Source organism: Galeopterus variegatus, unplaced genomic scaffold (assembly GCF_000696425.1).
Source record: "Galeopterus variegatus unplaced genomic scaffold, G_variegatus-3.0.2 Scaffold1368, whole genome shotgun sequence".
Lineage (NCBI taxonomy): Eukaryota > Metazoa > Chordata > Mammalia > Dermoptera > Cynocephalidae > Galeopterus > Galeopterus variegatus.
This window is the reverse complement of record NW_007727479.1, coordinates 129,754-157,558: the sequence shown is the minus strand read 5'-3', so window position 1 is coordinate 157,558 and position 27,805 is coordinate 129,754. Positions and strand designations below refer to the sequence as shown.

The 27,805-nt window shown below is 43.5% G+C and overlaps 1 protein-coding gene across 1 annotated transcript in view; it reads right to left on the bottom strand.

The window, feature by feature from the left end:
* PLXNC1 (plexin C1) overlaps positions 1-27,799 on the bottom strand; it is a gene marked incomplete at its 5' end in the record, with an annotated part of 144,234 nt that extends 116,435 nt beyond the window's left edge. Inside the window, 3 exons of the mRNA XM_008576575.1 lie at positions 426-560; positions 11,693-11,833; positions 26,789-27,799. Coding sequence (XP_008574797.1) covers positions 426-560; positions 11,693-11,833; positions 26,789-27,799 — 1,287 coding nt within the window. The remainder of the gene's footprint in view (positions 1-425; positions 561-11,692; positions 11,834-26,788) is intronic.
* Between the last annotated feature and the right edge of the window lie 6 nt (positions 27,800-27,805).

Sequence of the window (27,805 nt, the reverse complement as noted above, 5' to 3'; positions counted from 1 at the left end):
GTCCCACACATTTCCTGGTTCATGAATGTGTATGAGACTGTGGCCTGATGTTAACCCTAAATTCCAAAGCCAGTCCCATTGGGCATATTCATAAATGCATCTAATCGTTCAGTGCCCACACGATAAATGTGTAAATTCAGTTACCTTGCTGATTATGCACCCATTTGCAAACATACCCTCCTCTGAAAAACTTGGCACTGGAAATATAGCCAGTAATAAAATTGTCTAAATAGGTAATATTTCTTGCTTACTTACTGACAGTAAGGTTTTTAATTCCATGCCTCTGAACCACTGACTGTCTTCTCGAAGCCTGCAGCAACATTTAAACGCAGTAGTTCAAAGTAAAAGCTTCACTACTAGATAATGACATCAACTAAACAATTTTTATTCATAAATCAAAAGTAATAACTAGTATTTCTACCTACCTCTTTCCCAGCTGTTACATAGATGTAGATATTCTTTACAGGATCAGGAACAAGTTTGTAGAAAACAGGTGTTTCTTCTTTAATTTCATAGATAACCTCCGGGCAATTTGAAGTCAAGTTCTCACTAAGAATAACCTATTTTTTTTCAAAAAGAGAAATACGATTTCTATTAAATACTCTGAATAGCAGGGTGGCAAAACTTGTAGCTGGATCCTAAAACCCCATCCTTTCTTACTCACTACTAAAGTACCGTATTAAATACCTGTCATGTCCCAGTCTTCAGTAAGGCTGGTAATAACAAGCACTGTATTTCTGCTTTTGTAGGGGATGAAGTCACCAAAAATAAACTAACAAACAAGAAAGCCACTCTTCTATGCCGGGACAGTATCCTCATACATGAAAGGTTGTTGTCCACAATTTCTAACCACATCTGGCCCTATCAGAAGCCACATGTGACATCTGTGTTAGTATTGTGCAAAGAGTGACCTTGAAATTAAAGGAAGTAGCTCCCAACATATATTTGCATAGTTACTCTGATTTTCCTATGATTCTACACAGTCATGCATTTTAAAGTAACCCAGACAACTTAACAGGTGTAGACAAGTAGGTACGTGTTTACATATAAAATATAAACAGAGTGACTCCATACTCAGTGGCTTTGAAATTGGACATACCTAAGCTTCATTCATCTTCAGTCAACAAACGTCTGAACACTCACTAGGTATCAGGCACTGTTCTAGATGTTTGAACAATAGCAGTAAACAAAATGGGGCAGGGGACAGAGATCCTGCGCTCACAGAACTTACATTTGTTTGTGTGTGTGTGTGTGTGTGTGTGTGTGTGTGTGTGTGTAGGGGAATGGTGGCAGACAATTAACAATAAAAAAGTAAATTATAAGATGTATTAGAAGGTGATGAATGATATAGGTCAAAATAAAGTGGGGTAAGGGAATGGAGAATATGCTCAAGGTAGGTCTCATTGAGAAGGTGACACTTATTTACAGACTTGCAAGAGGTGATGGAGTGAGTTACTTAGATATATGGACAAAACACGTTCTTAAAAGAGCCCTGCTGGTGCAACAACCTTAAGACGGGAGGAGGCCAGTGTGGCTTGAGTAGATAGAGGCAGAGTGGATGGGCAGGTAAGTAGTGAGGTCACAGGGGGTGGTTATGGAAGGGTCTTGCAGGCCTGGGTAGAGATTTTGCCTTTTACCCTAGACAAGAGAGAGGAAGCCATTGCAGGGCTTTGAGCAGAGGAGTGACATGGTAAGAAGACAGGATGACCAGTGGAAAACTATTTGGGAGACTATTACCATAATCCTGGAGAAACATCATGGTGGTCTGGGCAAGTTTTGCATCCTGGCTCTATCTTTTAAGTAGCTATGTTACTTGGAACTAGTAACTTAACTTCCCTGGGCCTCAATTTCCTCATCTCTAAAATGGGGCTAATACAGCCTTCCTTATATACAGATTTTGTCAGAACCAAGCAAGAATTATGCAAGATACTTAGCACATAATACTCAATAGATATTAATCTATTTCAAGATTACAAGCTCCTCTTGGGTAGGGACCATGTCTTAATCATCTTTGTACCCATCCCTTCACCCAATACAACACTTTAAAAAGTGAAGATATTCAACATTTTGTCAGTTTGAACACATCCAGATATATTATCTATATTCATATCTCTGCCACAGTAAACATCACGGACACATGGTTTGAAAAGAAAAAACTGGCACCTGAGATTCTTCTCAGATGAAGTCTACTTTCATGAACCCATTGATTGATTATCTGCCTGTGCCCACATATCCAGATGGCAATTAGGTATTTGCCATTTAGCCAAAGGTTCTTTATGAATTTGGCACACAGAGCGTGTTCCTGCATTCACCCCACTTCCAGGGCCTAGGCCTGAGTCTGGCTTTGCCCTGCAGTCAGTGACCTCCTTCCAGCATCTCCTTGGGTCAAGCCCAGGTGGATTTGGTGCAATTAGTGGCTCACTTAGAGCTGATGGGCTGCTCACCAAATTCAGTAGCAGCTTTGCAAAAGTCAATCTCACTAGCCATATATATTAAATATGACTTTAAAAAAGCTCTTTTTTAGGGCCGGCCCGTGGCTCACTCGGTAGAGTGCGGTGCTGATAACACCAAGGCCGTGGGTTCGGATCCTATATAGGGATGGCCGGTTTGCTCACTGGCTGAGCGTGGTGCTGACAACACCAAGCCAAGGGTTGAGATCCCCTTACCGGTCATCTTTTAAAAAAAAAAATAAATAAATAAAAATAAAAATAAAAAAGCTCTTTTTTAAACAGAAGCAGTTAAGGTCCCAAGGGATGTGGGAAAGGTCTGTGCCTCAAGTCATTTGAAAATGACTCTATAGCCACATTATCTAATACAATAGCCACTAGTCACATATGGCTATTCAGATTCAAATTGAATTAAGTTAAAAATTCAGTTCCTACTCACACTAGCCACATTTCAAGTGTTCGCTAGCCACCTATGGCTTGGCTACCATATTTGAGAGTGCAGACATATAGCATTTCTACCATCACAGAAAGTTCTATTGGATAATCTTGCCCTACAGAAAACCATGAGTGGAGGGAGCCATGGGGCATGCATGACCAAGGTGTGGACTTGCCAGGACTTGCCTTCTCTCACTCATCAGCTTTATTAATCAGCTCAGATTCAAGCAGCTGATCTGGTTCTGGGAAGTGGTTGTATAGAGGAGAAGAAACAGGAAGCCAGTTTTTAAAAAAAAGATTGATAAGAGTACTCTCAAGTAAAGCCCAAGAGAATAAAGGCTGCTGTCCAGGTATATCTTCAGGAGTTCATCATGTCAAAAACATCATGTGGTAGTGCCACTTATTACCTATTTGTGCCAATAAAGTTGAACCTGAATCTAATCAAGTCTTAGTGCTAACTTTCCTTTAGCATTAGGAAGCCAAAGGAGTAGAGAAACAAGCTCAATGACACCACAAGGAAGCAAAAAGCCAAATCCACAATGTGAGACAGTCTGTGGGACAAAGGACCTGGTTTTTCAGTAAATTAGTGTCAGGGAATAAAAGTAAGAGATGAGGCTACTGTAGGTATGAGAGACAGAATAGCCAAATGTGGTTTGAGGTCTTTGTTTTGATACCAATTTGAATGAAACAATTTTAAATACATTTAGTCAATTGGGAAAATTTAGTTATATGAATTGGATAGTAGATAATCCTAAGAAATTACTGATAATTTTGTCAGTTGTGATAATGGCAATATGGTTACCATCGTTTAAGAAAATAACCATAGATTTTTAGAGCTGCATAATGAAATATGTCAAGGTGAAATGACATAGTGTCTGAAATTTGATTTAAAATAAAAACATAGATAAAAACATAACTTACAAAAGACTACCACTCATCCATTTTAAGTGAATTAGGAAATACACTGCAGTTTTTATTGGGGGCTTATTTTATTTACACTTGGAGCATCATTTCTGGGGCTGGGGCTGGGCCTGGAAAAATCTAGTTTGGCGCAACATTGACTTATTGATACCTTGGACATGAGTACCGGTATTCTCTTGAGAATTCTGAATAATGACAAGGAAGACTTTCTTCTTTCCTTCCTCCTTTCCGGTCCCTTCCCTTCTCTCTCTCTCTCTCTCTCTCTCTCTCTCAATTACCAAAGTGAACCGTGGGCCACTGTTTACCGACCAGTTTCCTGAATAAGCTACCTAATGTGGCCTGCACTGAAGCTTGTCCTGATAACTGCCAATGCTGGGTTTAAATTGGTATGTTTTGTCAGTAGTGGAGGTGGAATCTCTCTGGAAGGCAATCTGGCATTATCTATCAAAATTGTAAAGCATATACCCTTGGACCCGGCAGCCCCTCATATATACATTAAATGACATATATTCATTGCAGCATCATATGTTACAAACAACAGATTGAAACAACCCAAATGTCCAGTAATAGGAACTGGTTAAATAAACTATAGCAGAAAAAATGAAATATTATCTAGACATGAAAATACTTAGCTCTTGTGTATTTTAAGTTATGTTTAACGTGTTATACTAAATATGTATATATTTGTAAATACACATGCATTGTATATACATATCAGGTATATACACATATGTAACATATATGTTTAATGTGTTATGTGTTCAATAAAAGGAGGAGAGAATATCTTCCCCCTTTAGCTTGTAGACATATATAAACCATCTCTGGAAAGATACCCATTAAAGTACTATCACTGGTTTGCTTTGGAAGTCAGGAACAGGTGACTTTCACTGTATGGTTTCTTGGTTCTTTAGAGTTTTGAACACTGTCAACATATTATCTTAAAAAATACATAAAATTTAAATTAAAAATGTTTGAGGGTAAGTGGGTCAAATAGTTTTGTTTTGGCTTTTTTTCCCCCTAGATTACATAAAGGAAGATCTCCATAATCCTGAGGACAGGACAAGAGAAAGTTTTAATTTTCATCATGAAGGTCCCAAATGTGCTACACAAAGGGATTGGAGATCTCTACTTCTGTGGTCCCCAGAGTCTCATCTTTCTCAGATGACTGTAGGACAGGTTTCTATTAATATCATCTCCCACCCCACCGATCCCCATCCCCAGCCCAGCTCAGGGCACCAATGGGACACTTAGACCTTCTAAGTGCAAAATTCATGACAACATCAACACAGAGAAGAAAGCCTAACAAGACTGGAGCAAAGGAAACATTCCCACCCCAACTCAGTTTAGCTGGGCAACCTTGGAAAAAATATGATCAGAGAAGCATTGCAGGAAGTAACTGTGAGTCACAGAAACCCCAAATGGGTTGAATTTTGCATAAGAGAAACCTCATCCAATTCATACACACTCCTTGGGCATGATGTGGATTTTTGTCTTTTGCTTCCAGGATACGACCTTAATATAGATCTAATCTGAAGTCAATCTGAGCCTTCTCCATGGATATTCTTACACAAGTCTCAAATGTCACCTCCTCTGAGAGGCTTTCCCTGATCACCTCTCTACTGTACCCCACTGTCACTCTCTACTCATCACTGTCTTCTTCATAGCACTTGCCACTATTTAAAATGACTTTCTCATTGATTAATCCATTTGCTTGTTTTCCTTTTTTCTCCTACCAGGAGAACAGGGGCGTTGTCTGTTTTGTTCGCCTATGTATTTTCAGCACCCAGACAGTGCCTGGCACATAAAAGGTGCTCAATAAATATTCATTAAATCAAAACTACTCTATTAGCATTCAAGATTTTATAGGGCTCTTCATATTTTTCTAGCTGAAGCCTGCGTGAAAAACAAATTTTCCCCATGGAGAATTTCAGTTCATGTCATCATTTTGTTTCTGTTGACATCTTCCTGAAGCCTCATGGTAAGCTATTAACTAGCCTTGGGTTTTCTATTGCATACAAAAAACTCTCAACTACACTGCTGAAATTAACCAATTGGAGACCTCCACACCATATACTTGCAGGACATGTTCAACACCTGCCATGGGAAATATACCAAGGTGAGGAAAACGAGGGGGAGAAAAATTAAATGACAGACTATTTCTTTTTTTCTTTATAATTACTATGAGATGGAAGAGTCACAGGTGTTCAAAAAGCTGAAATATTTTATGCCAAATTTTTTTCCTATGCCTCACTCTGTCGGACCAACCAATTGAAGGGCAAACAAGCTAATCTTCTCATTTACTCTTTTCCTATAAACAATTTCTGAGAAATGCTGGGAAGGAGACTTAACCCCCCCCCACACACACACACACACAAGAAAGCAAGGTAATTATCTAATAGAGCAATGTGCCTCAGTAGTTAGGAGTAATAAAGATGAAATATAAAGATTAAGGCAAATTTCTCTTTTTTTTCCAATCTACTTATTTCAATGTAAGTAGTAAGAGAAGCATACAGCCTATGCCACAAATTCTAGATTTGTGGATTGCATAGGAGTAAAGGTTCCAAACTGGGAAGTCCCTGCAAACTCATAAACTGAAATGACTGAGGTGGGGGTGAATTTAAAATAGGCTTCATATGACATTCTAACCAGCCCATCATGAAACCCATTTCCAAGTTTTCATACTTCCTGCCATTTTTACTATTTTGTCCATTACCCCACCACCGCCACATCCTGCCCCAGGTCCTGTCCTGGGTTCCCCAAGGCCTCCTTTTCCTTATTTGAACATTCTGTGAGAGTATAAACAGAGCTTGCCCTTATAAAAGATTTTATTTTAGTTTTTAGTTTTCCCTTGTATTCACTCTAAAACTTTAATAACCAGAGTCAAGGCAGATTCTTCAAGTATTATGTAGTTTGGCTTCTATTTGAATTCAGGAAGAACTTTCTGGAGCTGGTTTAATTTCACTCCACAGTTTGGATAAATGAAACCTGTTAGTGAGAGTAGAGTTTTGAGGGCCACGTAGGAAGCTACTCCTGACTCTAAGCACATGAAAAGCAGCTCAAGGCTGGATAGGGAATAGGGTACAACTTCCTGCACCCTGAACCCTGCATCACTTCCAGGGATGTTGGAGAAAACTAACACTAGCCTCCTTTCACTGGAGCCATTCAACTTGAACAAAGAATTTCTACCTTTCCTATAAAGATGCCCACTGAGGAAAATTTGGGGCCCCAAAGGGGCTTCCGAGGCCCCCTGAGCCACTGGCAGCCCTGAGAGGAGAGGGCTCTGCACTCAGCTGGATCCCCAGAGGGCCATCCCCAAATAGGAATAAACTTGAAAAACCACAGAAGCCCTGGCTGCTGCTCATGAAACCTCAAACACTTGCATCTTGGTATTAACCCAGATACCCCAACATGAGAAAGAAAATAGAAACTAAAAACCAGTTCCACGAACTCTACTGAGCTCTACAGAATACATTTTAATTGTTAATGCGGTTTAGTTGTGGGATAAAAATTGGGGTCTGGGGACAAACTGCTTCAGTTCAGATCATCTTGAGCAAGCTAGCTAACCTCTCTAAGCCTCAGGTATTTTCATTTATAAAGTGGAGATGGTAATCATATTGATTCATCAGGATTAAACGAGTTAACCCATGCCGTCGTCGGTTCTAACGCCTGGCACATTGTAAGAGCTCAGAAATGCTAGCTATTATCATTCCTCACCCGCTGCCTTCTTATCTTTTATGCTTACAAGAAAGGTTAATGGGCATGCATAAAGTTACAAATTTCAAATTTCATGTATATTCCGTGAAGACTTATTTTACCACCTGGAAAAGCTCAAAATATTCAATTCTGCCCTTGAAATAAGGACAATATTCTATACGCAACAGAGTCAGCTCTAAGGAATCCAAACCCCGTGATAGGCTGCACCACGATCTTGAGAAAGATCCTGTGTGTGTTGATAGAAATGCATACTCCGTGCAACACGTGCAACATGAATTCCCCAAGGCTGAGTTCTGTGTGGCCATACTTTTCAGCTGATCTCAGTGGAGATGCTGACAACTGAAGAAATTATGGCATGCAATCATGTTCAGGAAGTAAAATGGGGAAATAACTGGCGGGTGCAGGGGAGTGACCGGACATAACGCCCTCACCATGGTGAGGACCGCACACTGATAAAATAAGAGAACGGATGACATGCTCTCAAAGGACCCCCTGAGTTGCAAATTTCTTCAGTTTTTCTAAAATCATATAAAGGAACTTAGGAATAAAGGAGAAGGGCAGTAAAGGTATTAGCATACTGTAAAGTCATTTTTACACTGATCATGCATGACATCTTCCCTTTGGAGGTAGTACTGTCTTTCTTGGAAAAAGACACTTTAAAAGGGATCCAATATCAGCTATGTTCAAAATAATGTTTCCACATAATAGAATATGATACAGCTATTTAAAAATACTGTTTACAAAGAATTTGCAATAACATTTTAATATAAGCATTTTCCCTCATTAACCGAAGGAAAAAGGATGCAAAATTGGACAGTCTGACCTCAACTATGTATAAAAAGCATCCAAAATGCTGACAGCGGTTGCCTCTACACGATGCAATTAGGGGTAATTTTTTCTTTGCCTTCCTCTCATCTCCCACTACTCTGCAACTTTCTACATGAGCATATATTACTTTTACAAAGAGTAATAATTATTTAAATAACATGAGGTTTAAAATGGCACCATGTTATATTAAAACTCCACATGGTTTGCAGAGATTTCAGAAGTCAGGTTTCTATTGGTGCTGGTAAAAAACAGCAATTGGCCTCCATTGTGGTTTTTCCTGCCTCTCATCCTATCAGGCATATACAACAATGCCTGGCGTCTGTCAAGGGTCTGTCAACCCTTGATCACTTGGAAACTGATGAGTCAGGCTACTGGGGATCCAAGCCCTCTTTCTCCTCCTCCCACTGTCTGCACTAGGTTTTTTGGTTTTTGCTGCTCATTAGTACCTCTACGCTGTGGGCTTAGGAAGCCAAGCTTGTGTCTGTCAATGCTCGTCTCTTCTAACAGTTTTGGTGACAAGTCTGGCAAGGGAGAGGCTTTTGAATACAGGGATTTGGGGATTGCCTGTGGCTTCCAAATCATCTACGCAATCCCAGGTCTTCAGGACTTGGGTAATTTCAGGGGCTGCATCCAAGAATCTGTAACAGAATACAGGAGGGAGTCCTGGGAAGTCTGGGGCTGTCCTAGGGTACTTGGGGGGGCCCAGTCAGCTCAAATTCATCCCTCACAACCTCCTCCAGAGGGAGGGAACCATCCCGAAGGAGGGTCTCTCTTGAGGGGAGGGGTGTTAATTCCCAAGAAGTTATCTCGCCAGTGAAGTATTCCCACTTTCAGATGGTCTGCCTTCTTCTCAGGCCGGGATGTTTCTCTGAGCCTCTAGGAACCCTGATCCATCCCAGGGAAAGGTGGCTGGTGCCTGGGGCAGAGGTTGAGAATCAGTGTAGTATGCGGCATATTAGTGCAGTCTCTGAAGTCACTCCGGATTCAAATCCCTGCTCTGCCCCTGTGTGACCCTGGGCAAATCTCCAACCTCTCTGGGCCTCGATTCCCTCATGGGGTTGTGGAGAGAGTTGAATTGGTTAGTAGACATGATTGGCAGATAGGAAGCACTATATAAATGTTAACAGTCACAAAACAAACAAACCCAAGCCAACCTGCTGTCGTTATTCAAACCCTAAAAAAACGAGGCCAAAGACATGGCTTCTGAAGGGATATTCCATACAGCTCTTGAAGAAAGCGAGACTTCAGTCGGCCACCTCCTTCTCGGCATGAAGCTGTAGCTCGGTCCTACCCTCCAGTGCCACAACATCAGTAAAAACTGGCCAGCTGCACACGAACTGCTGGGGTGAACGAACTGGACAGGCAAAACCAGGGTGTGCCGTGGGGAGCTATTTATATCCAAGTGTTCCCTCACCTCCAATTCACCATGTAACAGTTTGGTTGGCCCAGCTTTGACGAAACAGTGTTCTTGTCAAAACACTCATCAAAAATTTCCCAAATCTGAAGAGATAATTGGTGAGGGGGCCCAGGAAGAATTGATGGAAACTTCTTCTGCCAGGCTAATGGGTCCAATCAGCCTGACCAGGTTGTGGTAGTTACAGATATCACCGAGCAACTTATGTAGATTGACTGATGGGTATTTACCCTTCCCCAGGAAATAAAGCTAACACAACAGGAAAGATGATCAATGTATATTTCAAAGGAATGTGTACACAAACAAACTCCCTCCCATATGTTACTGAGTTTCCTCCAAAGAAAACAGATTAAATCAAATGCCTACCAGGCACTCAGCACTGTACTGGGCTATGGGAATTCATGACCCCTTTCTCCAGAAGCTTAAAATCAAGTTGGGAAGGCAAGACAAACACAAGGGAAAAGGTTAGGTATCAAAGCAAGACATCTGTAATAAGCCAAAAGAATGATATAGATCGTGAGGATTTCAGAAGATGGGGGGAGAGCAAGATCAGTCCAGGCTTAGACATCACTGAAGAGGATGTGGGGATTGAGCAGAGCCAACACATAGATACACAGGCCTCAGTAAAGCAGAGGAAAAAGGAAGAAAGCACTCCAGGCTGGGGGGACAGCGTGAGCAAAGGATCAGTCCAGGCTTAGACATCACTGAAGAGGATGTGGGGATTGAGCAGAGCCAACACATAGGTACACAGGCCTCAGTAAAGCAGAGGAAAAAGGAAGAAAGCACTCCAGGCTGGGGGGACAGCGTGAGCAAAAGTGTGGAGACAGGACTACACAATGCACATTGGGAGAAGAGCAAGTAGAGAGGTTTGAGTCGAGGTGGGGATAAATGTGCAGAAGACAGAATTAGAGACCATCGGAAGAGGAAAGGGTTTTTCTAGGTTGTCTAGTATTATCCCACTTTACAGATGAGGAAATGGAAGCTCAGAGAGGTTAAGTGATTCACCTAAAGTCACACATCTAGTAACCAGTTTGGAAAACAAATCTGCCAGTATTCGGTTAGGAATCTGAGCTGAGAGTAAACTGACTGGCTGCAGAGAGGCAACTGAATATCAGTCTAGGGTGACAGAAACGGTGTCATTCTCAACCACGAATGTTGTTGGAGACCACAGGGGTGTTCAATAAATGCTTGCTGATGACATTGATAAGACCACCACTATATAATTTCAGATAAGTCATTTGCTATCTCTGATTTTATTTTCTCCTCCTCCCCACCGCCCCTCCCCCAAGAGAATAAAAATCCCAACTTGATGAGGATGTATCCATACAGTGGGGAAAAATAGTTCTCTGAGATCAAAGTCAAGGGGAGTCTCAAAGGATTTCAGATCTCTAACCTTTCCGTGGTGTATGTGGGTACAAAGGGCAGAAAACAAACCCCCTCTGTGGGTGGCAAGTGGGCTGGAGGGAAGGAACACCTGTTTTTTTCTTCTTTTCAAGCCCTATAATCTCTCATCTCTTTGAAGTTGTGAGAAATCAGGTGCTTTGTACATTTCCATTATAAAGGAGATAGAACTGAAAGGTTATACGTCTCAGGAAGGTGAGTCAGGGATGGGGTAGGGGCCAGACCCCCTTCACCTCACCCAGGCAGTGTATGAGTAAGAATGGGAAAATGTCTCGGCACACTCTCAGGAAGCAAGGTGGCTGGTGCTTCATCTCATGGCTGGGAGGGGATAGGGCAGTGAGGGGGAGTGTCATAACATACAGATCTGCAGAATTTTTTCCAAGACATTTCTGGAGGTCTCTGAGGAGTTAGCAAAGCAATTAGTATGGTCTTGTGTATAATAACCCAGAAGCATGAAAAAAAATGAAAAATGAAAAAGCACAAAAGGAATCACTATTAAAACAAACATTTGAAGAAGGCACAGAAAACCAACCTTAAGTAACTGGCCATCTCCAGTCCCCAAGAATAAAACAGTCCTGTTCATTACCACGGTGCCATAAACGGATGTCAGGTCGGAATGGATCAAGGTAGATGACGCAATGGGTTGTACTCTTTCAGGTTGATCCCTTTGGTTCTGAACATGCACACAAACGCACAAATAAAAAAAAAAAGATAATTTTTAACAATGATACTTTTCATTACACTGATAAAATGTCACTCATGCCCTCCTAGTAAGAATCCCACTTCTGGGACCCAAACATGTTTTCTTAGACAAGATCCCCAGGAGTAAACCTTGCATTGCCTTTACCTGCAATATCACCACACTTGCGCAAACCATGGTAAGCCATTTGTTTACAACATATTAACATGTATTGATTGCCAGCAGTGAGCCAGCCATCCATTTAACACTCCCCCAGCTGATATATGAAGCTGAGTCCCACTTTATTGCCAAGAGAGAGCCCACTGCTGAATTGGGAGGGAGACGATCTTACACTTGGCTGTTTGCAGGATCCTGCTGCAATTCATTTTAGCTAGACGTTGGCTTCTGTGAGGTTAAACACAAACATTTCCCAAGATGTGACACAGACGATCCTATTGGGTGCGATGGCAGAAAGGAAAGATTCTGGATTTACAGGAAGGGTGCCATGTGAAGCCCAAAGACACAGGGTAACTAATTCAGGGGGCAAAGAGGCAAAAATATAGGTGTAGATGGTGGGAAAGACAGAGCCACAGAGCTAAACAGGCACCAAACAGAAGGGCTGGACCTGGTGCTGACGCTCTTAAGGGGGAAACAAAAGCATAAACTTCAACCCAAAGGCATTTAAATCATCTGAGGCTTTGAGCTCATATAATCACATGCTTGCTCCTGATCATTAAATAAAGCTCCTTTTTAAACCCAGGGCAGAGAAAGTGTCAACCAAAATGTCTTTTTCCTTTTTGTTTAAAAGAAATGAAGTACTCCATGCTGCTTCCTGCCTTCACCCACAGGAAACTGAGTTTGTTGCACAAATCTCTGGAAGATATGGAGCTAGAAAGAGCCGTTGCCGTCTGTAGCTACTGAACACAGTGTGATAGCATATTTTATCTGCCAGAGCTCAGTTCCCAACTGTACTAAGGTTTTCAAAGGCACATTTAAGTTTCAGCCAATGGGAGAACTGGCAAACTTCAGTAAGCATCTCAGCAACTCCTAAAATGGCCCTGTTTGGGGAGGGGGACGGTGGGTGAGGGGAGGCTAAGACTTATGAACTCTATTATATTATTGCCAACAGTGTTTATGTCTTTCAATTTACGTCTTACTACATATTCATTATTTTAAAATCCACCAAGTTTCATTAACATCTAAACTAAATGGATTCATGGACTAAATTGATTACTGAAGCCTTTAAAGCCCCATCTATATTTCTTTGTTGAAGTTGAGCTGCGAGGAAAAGATAAGCTAGCAAGGATTCCTCCAATGCCATGATCACTTTTCAAGGAAAAGATGTCATAACCTACGAGAAAGTTACTTATTTGCATAAAATATTCTATAGTGAACTCGCTTTAAGAAGATTTTTGGAAAGCCCATTAGAGATTTTTTTTTTTCCCTGTAAAAAGATACTTCTCATGCAATCAGGGAAGATGAGAAGCTGTCCTAAAATCGACGTTAAGAAAGAAAATCTTTGTGGGTCTAAGGATTGGAACAATAGATCACTGTTTAGATAAGGAAGCCTTATGACTATGAGCATAAAAAGAAAAATCAGATGAACTTTAGATTAAAAAAAAAGAAAACCACACCACACATCTTGCTTTAAAACTAAACCAGAATTGTTCAAACATAAGATTGACCAACCATGCCTATTATTTTTATTAAATATTTGAGCATTGCAAAGAGACTAATTCAGAGAATTGGGTATCATCTCCGTCTGGGCATCTGGAATGTTCTAATACCACTATCCTTGGCTGATGGACTCCATTTCCCGTCATCTCGCAACACAGGAAGAGTAATGGCTGTGGGTTGTGGATTAACCACAAGAACCAAATGGGACAGTGTACTCCCAGGTCTGGCATACAGTAAGTGCTTAATAACTGCACCTATTGGCCAAGAACCGTGACACTGTGGACTTTGCTGAGCTAGGATGAAATATCCTGTTCATGAAGACTAGCTCCAACAAAACAAAAAGAGCTCAAAAACTGAAAGGGAACAAGGAGGAAATCGGTTCCACATTACTGTCTCACCCTTTCTAGTGTCCTTCCCTGATTTCTGACTATTCTTCAACAATTGCAGTTTTCCAGATTAAGTCCTGGATCAATAATACAGGTAAGTAGTGCAGCCATTCATGTTCCCAAACATGTTCCCAAACTTGAGAAGCTGCTGGTATAGAACAAACCGCCTGGGACTAGTCTGCATTTGAGCTCAGTTGTTTAACCCTGTTGCGAGTTGTCTTTCTCAACTGTCTCAAAAGGCTAATGTGCCTGACTGGTAGGGTGGTTATGAAGACAATGATAATAGTCATGATAATGATACCGGCTCACAAGTATCAATACTTAAGGCATCCTACTTGGAGTATTTTATCATCTTACCTAATAGAGGCAGTCCAGGGTGGTGAGCCACACTGCCTAGGTTTGGGTCTTGACTCTGTCACTTTCTAGCTAAATAATTTTGTGCCCATTACTTAACCTCTCTGTGACTCAGTTTCCTCCTCTTCACAATGAAGTGATGATAATAGCATTTATGCCATAGACTTGATGTGAAGACTGAATGAGTTGGTACCTAAGCCTTAATAAAGCATAGAACAGTGTCTGGCACAAAGTAATACACAATCCATGTTTGCTATTATTATTATTATTATTATTACCTTACTTTAAAACACAAACAGTTTCTGCCACACCCATGGCTGTTATTCCCATCTTCTTTCCCAAAAGGACACTAATTTTGTTCAGATAGCAATAAACTCAAGCCTGGTGGAAACCACGATTGTTCCAAGTCAAATGGCCACTCCGTTCCCCACTGCCAGATACTTGCTTTCTACCCCTTACAGCTAAGGGTGGCCATGTGGTCCAGTTCTGGCCAGCAACATGCACAAGTCCACTGGAGGGATTCCTGGGAATTAGTTTCCTTCTCGGTAAGAGAAGGCTCTTGAGGATAACCTGCTCATCCTCTTCCCTCGCTTCCTCCCTTGGAATACACTTGCATGAGGCCATTATGTGTGGACTGGTGACCGCCATTTTGCTTCTATGAGATTCAAGATGGAGGATGCAAATCCACATGCTAGGCCTGGTGCAGGGGAAAGATCAGAGACCCTGGGCCCTTGAGGACACCGCTGAGCCACAGACCTCCAACCTTAACACTTTCTACTAAATTAACAACAGATGTCGTGGTTTAATCCCTTCTTGGTTGGGTTTTCTGTTACTTGAAACCAAAAGCAAGTCACTGTTTAAGAAATGAGAATCACGACGTGTTAGCAGGCAGTAGGCTGCAGCTCTTCCTCAGCTACAAGGGACCCAGAACTGGACAAGTGCTTGTTCCTCTCACCACCCTGAAGGACCCTGGCCACAGTCAGGATTTTGTGGCCAATTACAACAGTAAGCCTGGAAGAAAATAGGAAAGGAGCCTAGGAAAGGAGGGCTTAGACCTCCTGAAAACTCTAGCGGCTGCTCCAGCTGAATGGAAATGGATTCTTTTGTGCTGGAAACACATAGAAATGGACAGGTCCCTGTGAATGGGAAAAGGAGCCTCTGAATGGCTCTCTTATGCTCATTTCAGCAAATGAAAACAAAAGAAAGACAGGTTCCAGAGAAACCACCTCACAAAAGTGAAGTTAATACCTAGGGAGCCAAGCAGAGGGAGAAATAGTGCAGAGGGCCCCCTGTGTCCAGAGATTATTCTTACTCCTTTTCTCCCCCCAGCCTATTTTCCATCTTGCCCTTCTCTCCCCTTAGGGCATAATCACTAATGTTGCTCTCAGCCTATTCTGTCTAGTTTATTAAGTGTAATTTATTTCTGAATCCTAGGCTCTGCTTGTTCGTCTGTGTGTAACAAGGTTAATACCTTGTAATGATGCTTTTGCCAGTTCTGCCTTTCATGACAAAATCCAATCTTGATTTAGCTCTAAACCTTGTCTCCCCTTTGGGCTTTCTTGGTTTCTTCAGAGTTGTCATATTCTGCTTCTCTTTCCTGCCATGCTAAACTGCAACATCACACCTACACTTTAGCCGGCTCTAGGAGGGAAACTTTTCTCAGTTGGAGAACAAAGTTATCTTGGCTTAAAGCAGTGTTTGGGCTGAAAGAGAGAGAGCTTTGGGCCCGACACAGCAAACTGGGGCCAAGCTACTGGGACGGGGTGAGTGCTTATGTGTACGCGTGTGCATGTGCACGTGTGTGCGTGTGTGTGTGTACATGGAGCAGTGGGCACATCATGAGGGAAACAGCTGGCCTCCTTGCTGTTCCTTCACACTATTTTTCATTGACAATATACAGTCCTCCACTGAGCATGGAACAACTCCAGGGGGCGCCAGCCATATATTGTAGGGTGTGAAAGGCACTCTGGAGTTGAGCAACACCGCGGCCCTTCCCCCACCCTGTGAAAAATGGCCCAACTCATTGAGGTTCAGGCAGGGTGTTCACAGCCCTGTTGCAGCTTTTGTGGCAACACCGGAGGAAATGTGCACAAAAGTGGAGCCTCCCGTGCTGGGGAGCCAGTAAGAGTCAAGTCTTTTACCCCTAAGGGTAAAAAAGTCTCAAAAGACTCCCATTTGTTGGTTTTTCCTTACAAAGTGATGGCAAATACCAAAGGGGTGCCCTATCGATTTCTTTTATGTTGATAAAAAGCCTCTCTTGGGCAGTAAATTTTGTATTCTTTTCCCTTTTAGGATCCCCTTGTTTTGAAATAATTTCTTCATCCTTTCCTATCACTTCCCCAGGGGCCCACATGTGGTTAGGAAACCTCTAAAGGAGACCTACACCCAAATTCTGGCCCCTGCCCTGTCCCTTACAGGTTGCTTGATTTGTGAAGCTTAAGTCTCTGAACCTCAATGGTCACATCTGTAAAATGGACACAATAATATCACATGCCCTGCCTGCCAGTGTGGTTGAGAGCCCCAAATGAAATAATGTGCATGAAAAATAACTAGAAAATTATTTTTATGAAGCTAGAGAGATGGAAAGAGCAATGATTCACCCAAGTTAGCAGTGATTTTTATTAGCCATTAAGGCTCCTGGTGCTGTCTCTATTCTTGTAGAGTATGCAGAATTGATCAGGTCCTGACTAAGTTTATGGCATCTCTCTGATCATTTGAAGGAAGAATTTGCGTTGGGAATTTGAATGATCAAAATGAAAAGTTCAAAGTGTGCAGGAGGCATGGAGGAGGGAAATTTAGGGACATAGCTGGGCAGCCTCTATACCAAGCAAGCAGCAGCAGTGTGCAGCACAGCCACAGAAACAGGTGAAGCGGTGACGTCTCTATCTCACATTCTCCCACCTGCTCTTCCACCCTCTCTCCTCCCTCCAAAGGCCCCAGTGTCCTCCAGCCTCCAAGTCCTATCTACCTCCCAGTCCCACTCTCCAAGACTCATCCTTCCTTCTCCCGGCCTCATCTCCCCTATCCCCCATCTAAATCTCCATCTCCTCCCTATGGCTAATTTCAATCAATTACTTATGAAAAGACAACTTGACTCAAATAATTCACAAAAAGATAAGATATAGTGGATAGTGTGAAAAGTGCATTTTCCTAGACTCTCAGAACTGAAAGAAACTGAGTTCACCAATGTTTTTCCCTGAGGAGGCTACTAGCATTCTAGATGGGACAGTTCTTCATTAGAGGGCTGTCCCTTGTGATGCAGGACATTTAGCATACCTGATCCCTGTCCACAAAATGCCAGTAGTGCCCCCCATCATTTTGACTACTGCAAAACCCCCCTTCCCCACATTTCCCAATGCCTGCTAAGTAAATGTCATCATTTCCTGTTGAGAACCACTGAAATCTATGACATGGTTTCAGAGTTGCTGAAAAATGGTCATCCAGACTTTTCTTCCCTCCAATCCTGTTCTTCCCCAGTCTTTCTCTTCATGGTCAATGGCATCACCAACCACTCTTGACTTCTCTCTTTCCATGACTCCCCATGTCCAATACATGAAGAATCTCAGCCAAATTTCCCAACAATCTCAAATCCATCTTCTCTATTTCCACAGGCTCTACCCACTTCAAGCCTTCATCATCCCCCTCCTGATCTACTGCAAGAATCTCCTGGTCTCTCCCTTTCACCTTACAATCTATTCTCTGTCTAGTAGCCAGAGTGATCTTTTAAAATATAAAAGAAGTCATGTTACTCCCTTGTCTAAAATTTTTCCATGCCTTCCCATCACACTTAGAATTAAATCCACATGCATCCCTAGGTCCTCTCTGAGCTGATTCCTGACTATTTCTTCGAACTCATTCCTTGCCACTCTTCTCCATCTTCAGTCTGCCTCAGTTCCTGCAATGGCTTTCTTTCAGACTCTTTAACATATGACCATTACCATTTTTCTGCCTCAGGGCCTTAGCACATGCTATACTTTTAGCCTCCACCCCCTTCACTCTCTTGTAGTCTGGATCTTTTCAGTCTTTTAGATTTCAAGTTAAATGTCACCTGCTCATGGACACATGACCCTATTCCTACTCCACTTATTCTGAATCATGGCACTCCATCTCTTTCCTTCAAAATACTTATTATAATTATTGTTTTTAAAATTTTACTTATTGTCTGTCTCCCAGTAGATTCTAAGCTCTACAATAGTTTATCTTATTCTACACTTTCAATGCAGTATACACCTCAGCATCTGGCATGTAATAGGTTGTCAATAAATGTTTATTGGATGAATGAATAAATACACAAGTCAATGTTTGGATACTTTCAGTCAATATCTCATCAGACAACTATGGTACATTACTAAGTAGGCCTAATCATTATAGAGTTCTTGAAATGAACCAAGGTTTGTCCTTTGTGAACACTGGGCCTTAGTTCTGCCTGGGTGAGCAATATTAAATTACCCCCATACTGACTATTACCATGTATCTTGGCCTTCTCTAAATTTCACATCCATAGTTCATTGACAGCTTGTAAAAGACAGTTTGTGGGTCTCTTGTCATCTCAGTCCATAGATGGTCTGAAGATTCAGTGTACTTAAAAATGTGGCTCTAAAAAGCAAAACTAAGTTCTTTAGGTGTGCTCTGACCAAAGCATAGTAGAACTATTCCTTCCCATGAATAGATTAGCTTGATTTTATGAACATGACCTAGCATTGTTTTAACTCTTTGAAGTAAAAATCGCTGATGGTAGCATGGAAAAGCAGAGAGAATTAGAGATTTAGAGTGAAAAAATATGAGGATTAAAGTTCAAGCTCTATGAGAAGTCTTCAAAAAGTTTATGGAAAATGCATATTATAAACAAAACTGCACAGGGCTGGCCTGTGGCTTGCTTGGGAGAGTGTGGTGCTGACAGCACCAAGTCAAGGGTTAAGATCCCCTTACCGGTCATCTTCAAAAAAAAACAAAAAAAAACTGCGCATGGATTTCAAAAAAAATTTTGCCCCCAAATAAACTTGTACTTACTTGTTATAACATGTCTGAACAAGATCTAGTTTGAGGCACTAAGAAGGATAAGACATCAGTTTGAAAAGAGCTCCTATCAGAGCAACATGAATTCTGCTAAAATTGAAGCAAGAACAACCATCAAATTTCTGCTGAAGCTTGGGTGGAAAAAATGATAAAATTATTCATCCTTTACAAAAAGTTTATGGGGACAACGCCCCAAAGAAATCAGAAGTTTGCAAATGGATAACTAGCTTTAAGAAGGGACAGGATGACATTGAAGATGAAGGCTGCAGCGGCAGGCCACCCACATCAATATGCCAGGAAAAAATGAATATTGTTTGTGCACTAATTGAAGACGACTGACGATGAACAACAGAAACAATAGCCAACCCCACAGACATCTCAACTGGTTCAGCTTGCACAATTCTGACTGAAAAATTAAACTTGAGCAAACTTTGCACTTGATGCCAGAACTGTTGCGCTCAGGTGAGCCGCAGACAAGAGCACGGCTTTCAAGTGGGATCAAGATCCTGAAGCATTTCTTCAAAGAATTGTAACAGAAGGTGAAATATGGCTTTACCAATATGATCCTGAAGACAAAGCACAATCAAAGACATGGCTACTAAGAGGTGGAAGCGGACCTGTGGAAGCAAAAGCAGACTGGTCAAGAGCAAAGGTCATGGGAACAGTTTTTGGGATGCTCAAGGCATTTTGCTTGTTGACTTTCTGGAGGGCTAAACAATGATCAATAACATCTGCTTATTATGAAAGTATTTGGAGAATGTTAGCCAAAGCTTTAGCAGAAAAATGCCCAGGAGAGCTTCACCAAAGAGTCCTTCTCTACCACAACAATGCTCCTGCTCAGTCCTCTCATCAAACAAGGGCAATTTTGTGAGTGTTTTGATGGAAATCATTAGGCATCCACCGTACAGTCCTGATTTTGCTCCTTCTGACTTCTTTTTGTTTTCTAATCTTAAACAATCTTTAAAGGGCACCCAGTTTTCTTCAGTTAATAATGTAAAAAAGACTACATTGACATGGTGAAATTCCCAGGACCCTCGGTTCTTTAGGGATGGACTAAATGACTGGTGTCATCACTTATAAAAGTGTCTTGCACTTGATGGCACTTACGTTGAGAAATGAAGTTTATATTTTTTATTTTTATCTTTTAATTCCATTTTTCCACAAACGTTTGGAAATCCCTCATATTACTTATGAATTATGAATCTTTATACAGTCGTTTATCCTCTCCGAGGTTTCTCCATCCATCTGACCACCCTCCCACCCTCTACTCCATCCCCCATCCATTATTTATGGTGCACTTGCTGTTGGCCAAGTGCTTGTTCTGTAAAACACAGATGGGAATAAATTCCCTATTGTCAAAATAGCCAATCAGATGAGTTTGGAAACAAAACATGACACTTTACATTTCACATCACTGGATTCTGAAATACTTGGTAACTGAAATGCATGGTTAGAGTGGAGGTTCCATTAATACCCACAGTGCATGGAGAGAATTCAGGGAATCCATGCAACTGAATGACGGAAAAAATACATTTTCATTTTAGCAAGCTCTAACTGAAACTTAGCATTCCCTTTAATTATGGATTCAGGCCACAGTAGTATAGTATTAACCGAACCTGTGACTTTGTCACCAAAAGAAATCAGATATTTTCCTATCATTTTGTAGTTGTTGCAGATATCTCAAAATATCATTTATGCTCATCTCTCCTTTGAAATTATGGTAGCTACTGCTGCTAGATCTTGCTGTTGAATGTGCCAAGATATATTACTGTATCTCAAATTGAAAAAATATTTTGGTATAACTGTATATCAATGTAATTGGTTTATTTTGCAGTCCTGTGTTTTTATTTTATGCATTAAAAACATTATTCTGAGAGGGGACATACAGGATTCCTCAGAGATCCACAGTACAAAAGCTCCACTTGGTAGGAACAGAGATGTTGCCAAGCACAGGAGGCGGACACAGGTGATGCTTACAGCTCCTGGCTGCTCTAAGCCACCTCCTCCTATCGCCTCAGAGAAGCAAGGGTCAGCTCTTGGAATCCAATTTTTAAAAGGGGTCACTGATGGAGAAAGGAGTCTCAGGAGGATGCCAATGAGCAATGATCAGGAACAGCTGGTATGTTAGATAACACGCTTCTTCAGCCAGGTTGGGGACAGACAGGGGAATGACAAGGAATCCTGCCTCATTAGTAAAGAAATCACAAGGAAACACCCTTCCCTCTTGGCTGCCTGGCTTTTACTCTTGCTATAAACACAGCTCCAGTATTGACTCCTCTTGGAAGCTCTTATTTCACTCTCATGACTGTCTTCTCCACTGGATGAAGAGCGTCTTCTTTCCTGTTCTGCACACACCAATCAAGGGCTCACTCACCAAGTGTCAGACAGCCTTATCGATGCCTGGGAAACAGAGATAAGCCAGACCTGGCCGCTCCCTTCAGGGACAAACAGCCCAAACAGGACAGAGCCCGACACATTCCAAGGTTTATGGAGTGGACCCTCGATTCCTAACTTCATTGCCAACTGCTTTCTTAATGGCTCTTCCTGGAAGTCCCAGAAGCACCTAAAAATCCACAAAAATTAAACTCGCCTTCTAACTGGTCACCAGCACCTCTCAATTCTATGTCTTAAAAAGCTATTTTGTCTCATCCCTCCTCTCCACCCTCACTGCCACAGCCTCAATTCAGGTCTTCAACATCCCTCAGTTGCATTATTGCAATAAACAGAATCCGTCTGTTTCTTTCCATATTCATTGTCACTACTTCGACCACAGTGACATTATTTCTTGGCTGGACTAGTGCAAGAGCTTCCTGCAAGTTTTCCTTCTTCCACTGTGGCCAATCTCTCATCCATTTCCCACAGGGCAGCCATTATTTAGGAATTCAAATCCAATCATTTCATTTCCATTCAGAGGCTCTCCTATGCTTTGAGAATCAAATCTAATCGCCTTCCCACAGTCTAGGAGGCCTTTAGGACCTGGCTGCTGCTTCCTTCTCCAACCTCTCGCCCTAACTCTCTCCTCTCTCTACCTCCTAATACTCAACCACAATGACCTTTTGCTCTTCAGAATGGCCAAGTGATCCCCGTTCGAGCTCTCGCACCTGCCCTCTAGTCTGCTAGAGTGCTCGCTTCCAGCTCTCCATGGGGAAGCCGACAGCTACCCTTTTGCGTCTTCCTGGTCTCAACTCAAACTCCTTAGAGAGAATCTTCCCCCAACAGCCCACCTAAAATGGCTCTGTTACATCACCTGTTTAGTGATGTGCCTCAGTTTCCTCATCTGATGGCCAAGTGATCCCCGTTCGAGCTCTCGCACCTGCCCTCTAGTCTGCTAGAGTGCTCGCTCCCAGCTCTCCATGGGGAAGCCGACAGCTACCCTTTTGCGTCTTCCTGGTCTCAACTCAACCTCCTTAGAGAGAATCTTCCCCCAACAGCCCACCTAAAATGGCTCTGTTACATCACCTGTTTAGTGATGTGCCTCAGTTTCCTCATCTATAAAACAGAAGCAACAATATTCTCTGCCTTGTAAAGTTGTGATGAGGATCAAACCAGTTAATACTGGTAACGTGCTTAGAATAATGGTATGCAGTAGGTACTCTATAAGTTTTAGTTATCATTTTAATATAATATAAAATAACTGTCTATTTGCTAAATGTTTATTGTCTGTCCTATTTACCACTGATATAAATACTTTCACACACTGCTTAGCACGTAATAAAACCTTAAGAAATTACTTGTTAGAACCAATCATTGTCCTCATAACCAGTTGTTTCGCCTCCAGTCTTGCCTCATCCACTTTATCTTCTGAGTAATCTTTCTAGAACACACTCACATCATGTCTGCTTATAACCCTGCTGTTGTGCCCCATCAACCATATGCATGGTTTTCACACCCTGCTCAGCAGAGCCCTAGAAGTTCCTTTGAGATAGATGCCTCAAGGATAGGCTTGGGTGGGTCAGGGAAAGATGTAGGGTTCTAAGAACCTCCTGACCCCTGCTTCATCCTGTGTCCCCAGCACTTTGCAACAGTCTCACCCAGAGCAGCAGGTCAAAGACAATTTGCTAATCTTTTTCTCATAGACAGCTCCTGGTTAAGAACTTATTTTAAAGGCAAGGTTTGGAAATCCCGAAAATGACTGACCATCAGGATAAAACCCAAGCACCTTTGCCTGTCTCATTAAGCCCTTCGCCATCTGGACCTGCACACTCATTTCTGGACTCACCCCAGCCAGGGGCAGCTGCTTGTGGTTCACAAGCTGATTCAACTTTCCGCTTGTGCACAAGCTGTGCCCTCTTTCTAGAACTCCCTTCTCTGCCTTCTCTGCTTAGCTTTAAGACACAGCTCAAGCATCACCTCTCTGAAGCCTTCCAGATCCTCCCAGACTGAGTGTGACGCCCCTCCTTGGGGCTGCCGCAGCATCTTTTTGCTATTTGTCTCTTACCATGAGTATCATGCTCTCACTCTTTGCATAATAGCAGGAGTCAGCACACCACCACCTGTGGGCCACATCTGGTCAGCCGCCTGTTTTTCGAATGGCCCATGAGCTAAGAATAGTTTCTACATTTTTAAATGGTTGAAAAAATTGAAACAGAATAATTTGTGACAACTGAAAATGACAGGGAATTCAGATTTCAATGTCCGTAAAGTTTTATTGGAATGCAGCACTGTTCATTCATTTATGTACGGTCTATGGCTGTGTTCACACCACAATTGCAGAGTTGAACACCTATGACAGAGACTGTACGTGGCCTGCAAAGCCTAAGATATTCATGACCAGAATATCATGAATATTGACAGAAAAAGTCTCTTGACCCCCGCATAACAGCACTGGTAAGGGTGGTGGGATAGAAACAGGGTCAAATCCCCCTAATAACTTCTCTTAGGAAAACACTATGTGTAACTATTGAATAGACAATCAAACCACCAGGAAAATCATCTAGAGAAACTATAAAATGTAGGTCACAGTTCTATCTGTTTTTATGACCATATAAAAATCAGCATTTCATCGAGATAGAAAATTAAAACTAAAAATAACTAGAATACATTTCATAAACAAACAAACAAACAAACAAAAAAAAAACCCTACCACTACCATGCTCCTGCTCCAATGGACAGGTTAAACCCACACTGTGTGGTTTGCCTGGTCCAGGCACAGCCGAAGGGTCGTGCCTCTGAGCCCCACAATCTAGTCCAGCAATCTGGAGCCCAGAAACTGCCTGTAGCACCCTTATATGCTTATTTAATAGGTTACAAAATTATCAGCTTTTTCATCAAAACTATCACATTTTTTCATTCAAACTCCTCTTGAAATTCAATTACATTGAGGCTTTTTAATGCATACTGGCAGCAAGGAATTTACTTAAATGAAAAATAAAAATGCAAAACTCCAAGCTCCCACCTGTGCAGCCATGACATGCTATTGTTTAAACCTGAGCATATTATTTAATTTGGATGACAAGCTCAAGGGGTACAGACCCTGTCTTTCAGAACCCACAGCTCTGAGCACACTGGGAGTTCTTGATAAATAACAGCAGCAAGAAATGCTGTGAAGGGACCCATTTTAATTATTTATTTTTCCAATAACAGATTTTTGGCAGCATGTGTTTATCCCTTGCCTGATTTCCAGGGGGCAGCTCTCTCCCAGAAGCTCTGGTGAAGATGGATAAACAGCTCTGTGAAGTCCCCTGCCCCTGTCCCTCCCCATCCCAGCACAAGAAGGAACACCTGATCAAGCCAAAACATGCATTCTGAGTGCATTCAGGACGCCTACTGGGTTTGGAAGGGAACTGAGTCCTCCAGGACTTAATAGGTATAGAGATGCAGTCAAGAGAAAGGTTTTGGCTCCACACATCGACACAGCTGTCAGATGGCAAAGCTTGGACATCCACCCTTATTACCTGCTGTGGGCCTCAGAACTGTCTTGTCATTAACCCCAGAGACCAAGTATGCCTGAAAAGTAGTACCTGGGGGTTAGAGGAGGGGGACTTTCAAGTCTTTCCACTTTAAGAGAAGTAAAAGGCAATGATTTTGCCTGCTTGAACCATTAGATTATAAAGATGTAATAAAGAGATATATTAAATATTAAATTATATGGGTACAGCAAGACTGAGTCATGTAGGGGGCAATATGTGTTATTTATGTATTTTTAAAAATTATAACAGTCATGAAATGAAGGTGTAATGTGTGTGTCTTAGCACACAGCTGACAAGCAAAGAGGAAGAAGTGACCATTCTAAGGAGCCTTGCAAAAGACCACCTAGTTTTTTTTTCTCCTTGGGCTAAGAGGGCTAATATTTGGTAAGATGTGCTTTGCAGAGAAAGGGGTGGGTGGGGTGTCTTTTTATACGCATGTTAATATACCTAGAGCCAACGCTCCTCTATACCGTGTTGGTACACAACAAATGTGCCAACGCAACGCAACACATTTTCCAAGTGGAGACTTCTCCCCTTCCTCTCTGACTCATCTTACACCCAAACAATGGCAACACCTGTAGCCGTTAATTCCTGCTCTTTGATTTCTGTCCAGTTATAAAGGAGGATCTCAGCAGGCTCTGCTCTCAAGGAGCCATATGTGGAGTTGATGTGCCAGTAGCCTTGGAAGGGAAACGGCCTCCGGAGAAGTGCACAATGGCTCCATAATCCCCATCAACTGGACCCTCTTGAACTGCTGCTTTATTTTCCAGTCAAAGAAACGTCAATCTCAAGATTCAAGCTGTGGCTGCCCCGAGAGCCAAGGCGAAACCTGTGTGGTTTGCCTGGTCCAGGCACAGCCGAAGGGTCGTGCCTCTGAGCCCCACAATCTAGTCCAGCAATCTGGAGCCCAGAAACTGCCTGTAGCACCCCAACACTTTCCCTTGCTCTCCCCTCCAGGGTGAGGCTTTTACCCACAAAGCCACCTCCCGGCTCCCCAGCCTCTCCCCCCACCCCGCTGGAGACCACAGCACACCCTGTGCAGAGCCACGGCCCCGCCCCCTTGCACTGGGTCACGCCGGGGGTTGTTTCACCGAGGGTGAGCCTCTGTTGCAGGCTAGATTTACCCACGTTGAACAGGCTGCCAACTCTTCAGACCACGCCACCTGTGTTGCCGGTGGGGGGCACAAAGGCTGGGGTGTGGCAGCGAGCCCTTTAGGTTCAACGGTTTCTCTGCCGAGGGCACTTTGGTAACTGTGTTGATTGACTAAGAGGGTCAAAACCATATGCCTGCTGAGACTACAGAGAAGGGGCAAAGAAAAGTCTGGAGAAAAGATTAGGTAGAGGGGCTTGTGGGGTGGCTCAGCTCCAAACAAGCGTCTGGACAGAGAAGGCTGTCACTGGGGTGCAGCCACTACAGTTTTGAGTTTAACTCCGACCCTCCCCGCCCCCATTTTGACACTTTCCCTTTGGGGACCCCAGGCCGTGCTTTAGAGTAACCCGAGGCCGCCAGCAGTGTGAACCCGAGCTCTGGTAAATGTCAACCGGATCTGCCTCCCTCCCCGGCGGGAGCGCTCCCCGCGGCGCCCGGGGCTGGGGACAGGACTTACGCAGTTCTCCTCGGTCAAATCGAAGTCCGGGCTGCAGTTCTTGGCGCGCGCCTGGATCTCACTCATCCTGAAGAGGCAGAGCGCCGTGGTGGCGGGGGAGCGCCTCTCCTGGCCCTCTCCAGTGGCCGCGCTGAACACGCCCGCCCAGACGTCCAGGGCCTCCACCAGGCTGGACGAGAGGAGCAGGCGGCGGCCGTCGGGGTGGCCGTGGCCGCAGTCGAGGGACACTTGGCCCCGGAACTGCACCTCGACGCTCTGCGCGATGCGCGCCATGCTGGGCCAGCGGGTGGCGGCGCCGTTCGTATAGTTGTAAGGGTAGTAGGGGAAGTAGATGCTGCCGTTCCAGAGAAAGGCGTCCACGAAGTGCAGGCTGCCCGCGCCCTCGCGCAGGTTGAGGCGACCCAGCTCCCCCGTGGGCAGGTTGCGCTTCTCCGTGTTCTTGAGCGCGATGGCCGTGCTGCGGTCGGATGCCGCGGGGCTGCAGCGGCTGGCCGTCTCGGGCTCCGGCAGCACATAGGTAGCAGCCACGGCCAGGTACCAGAGGTTCTTGTCGCCCGCGCGGTACACCACGCCGGCCGTCGAGCCCTGCGGGTGACACGACACCACCTCGGTGCCGTTGAGCAGGTAACTGCGGCTCAGGTTGCCCAGGGGCCGCACCTCGCAGGCGCCCCGGTCGAAGGTCCAGCCGGTGAGCAGCAGCCCCTCGAGGCCGGCCGCCCCCTCGCGGTAGGGCAGCAGCAGCTTGCTGAAGCTGCTCCCCGGCCGGGGCCGCGCGGGGGGCGCCAGCGAGACCGGCTCCGTGCAGTTGCCCTCCTGGTCCCGGTACAGGCGCGAGAGCCTGTGCTCCAGGCTGTAGTCCAGCTGGTCCAGGCAGCTGCCGCTCGCCACGAACACGCCGTTCTCCCGGCTGGCCGCGATGGCTCCGATGGCTTGCTCCGACCGCCACACGGTCTCGTCCGCGCCCCGGCCGGGCGCTGCCAGCGCCAGCAGATAGGCGAGCAGTGGCAGCGGCGCGGC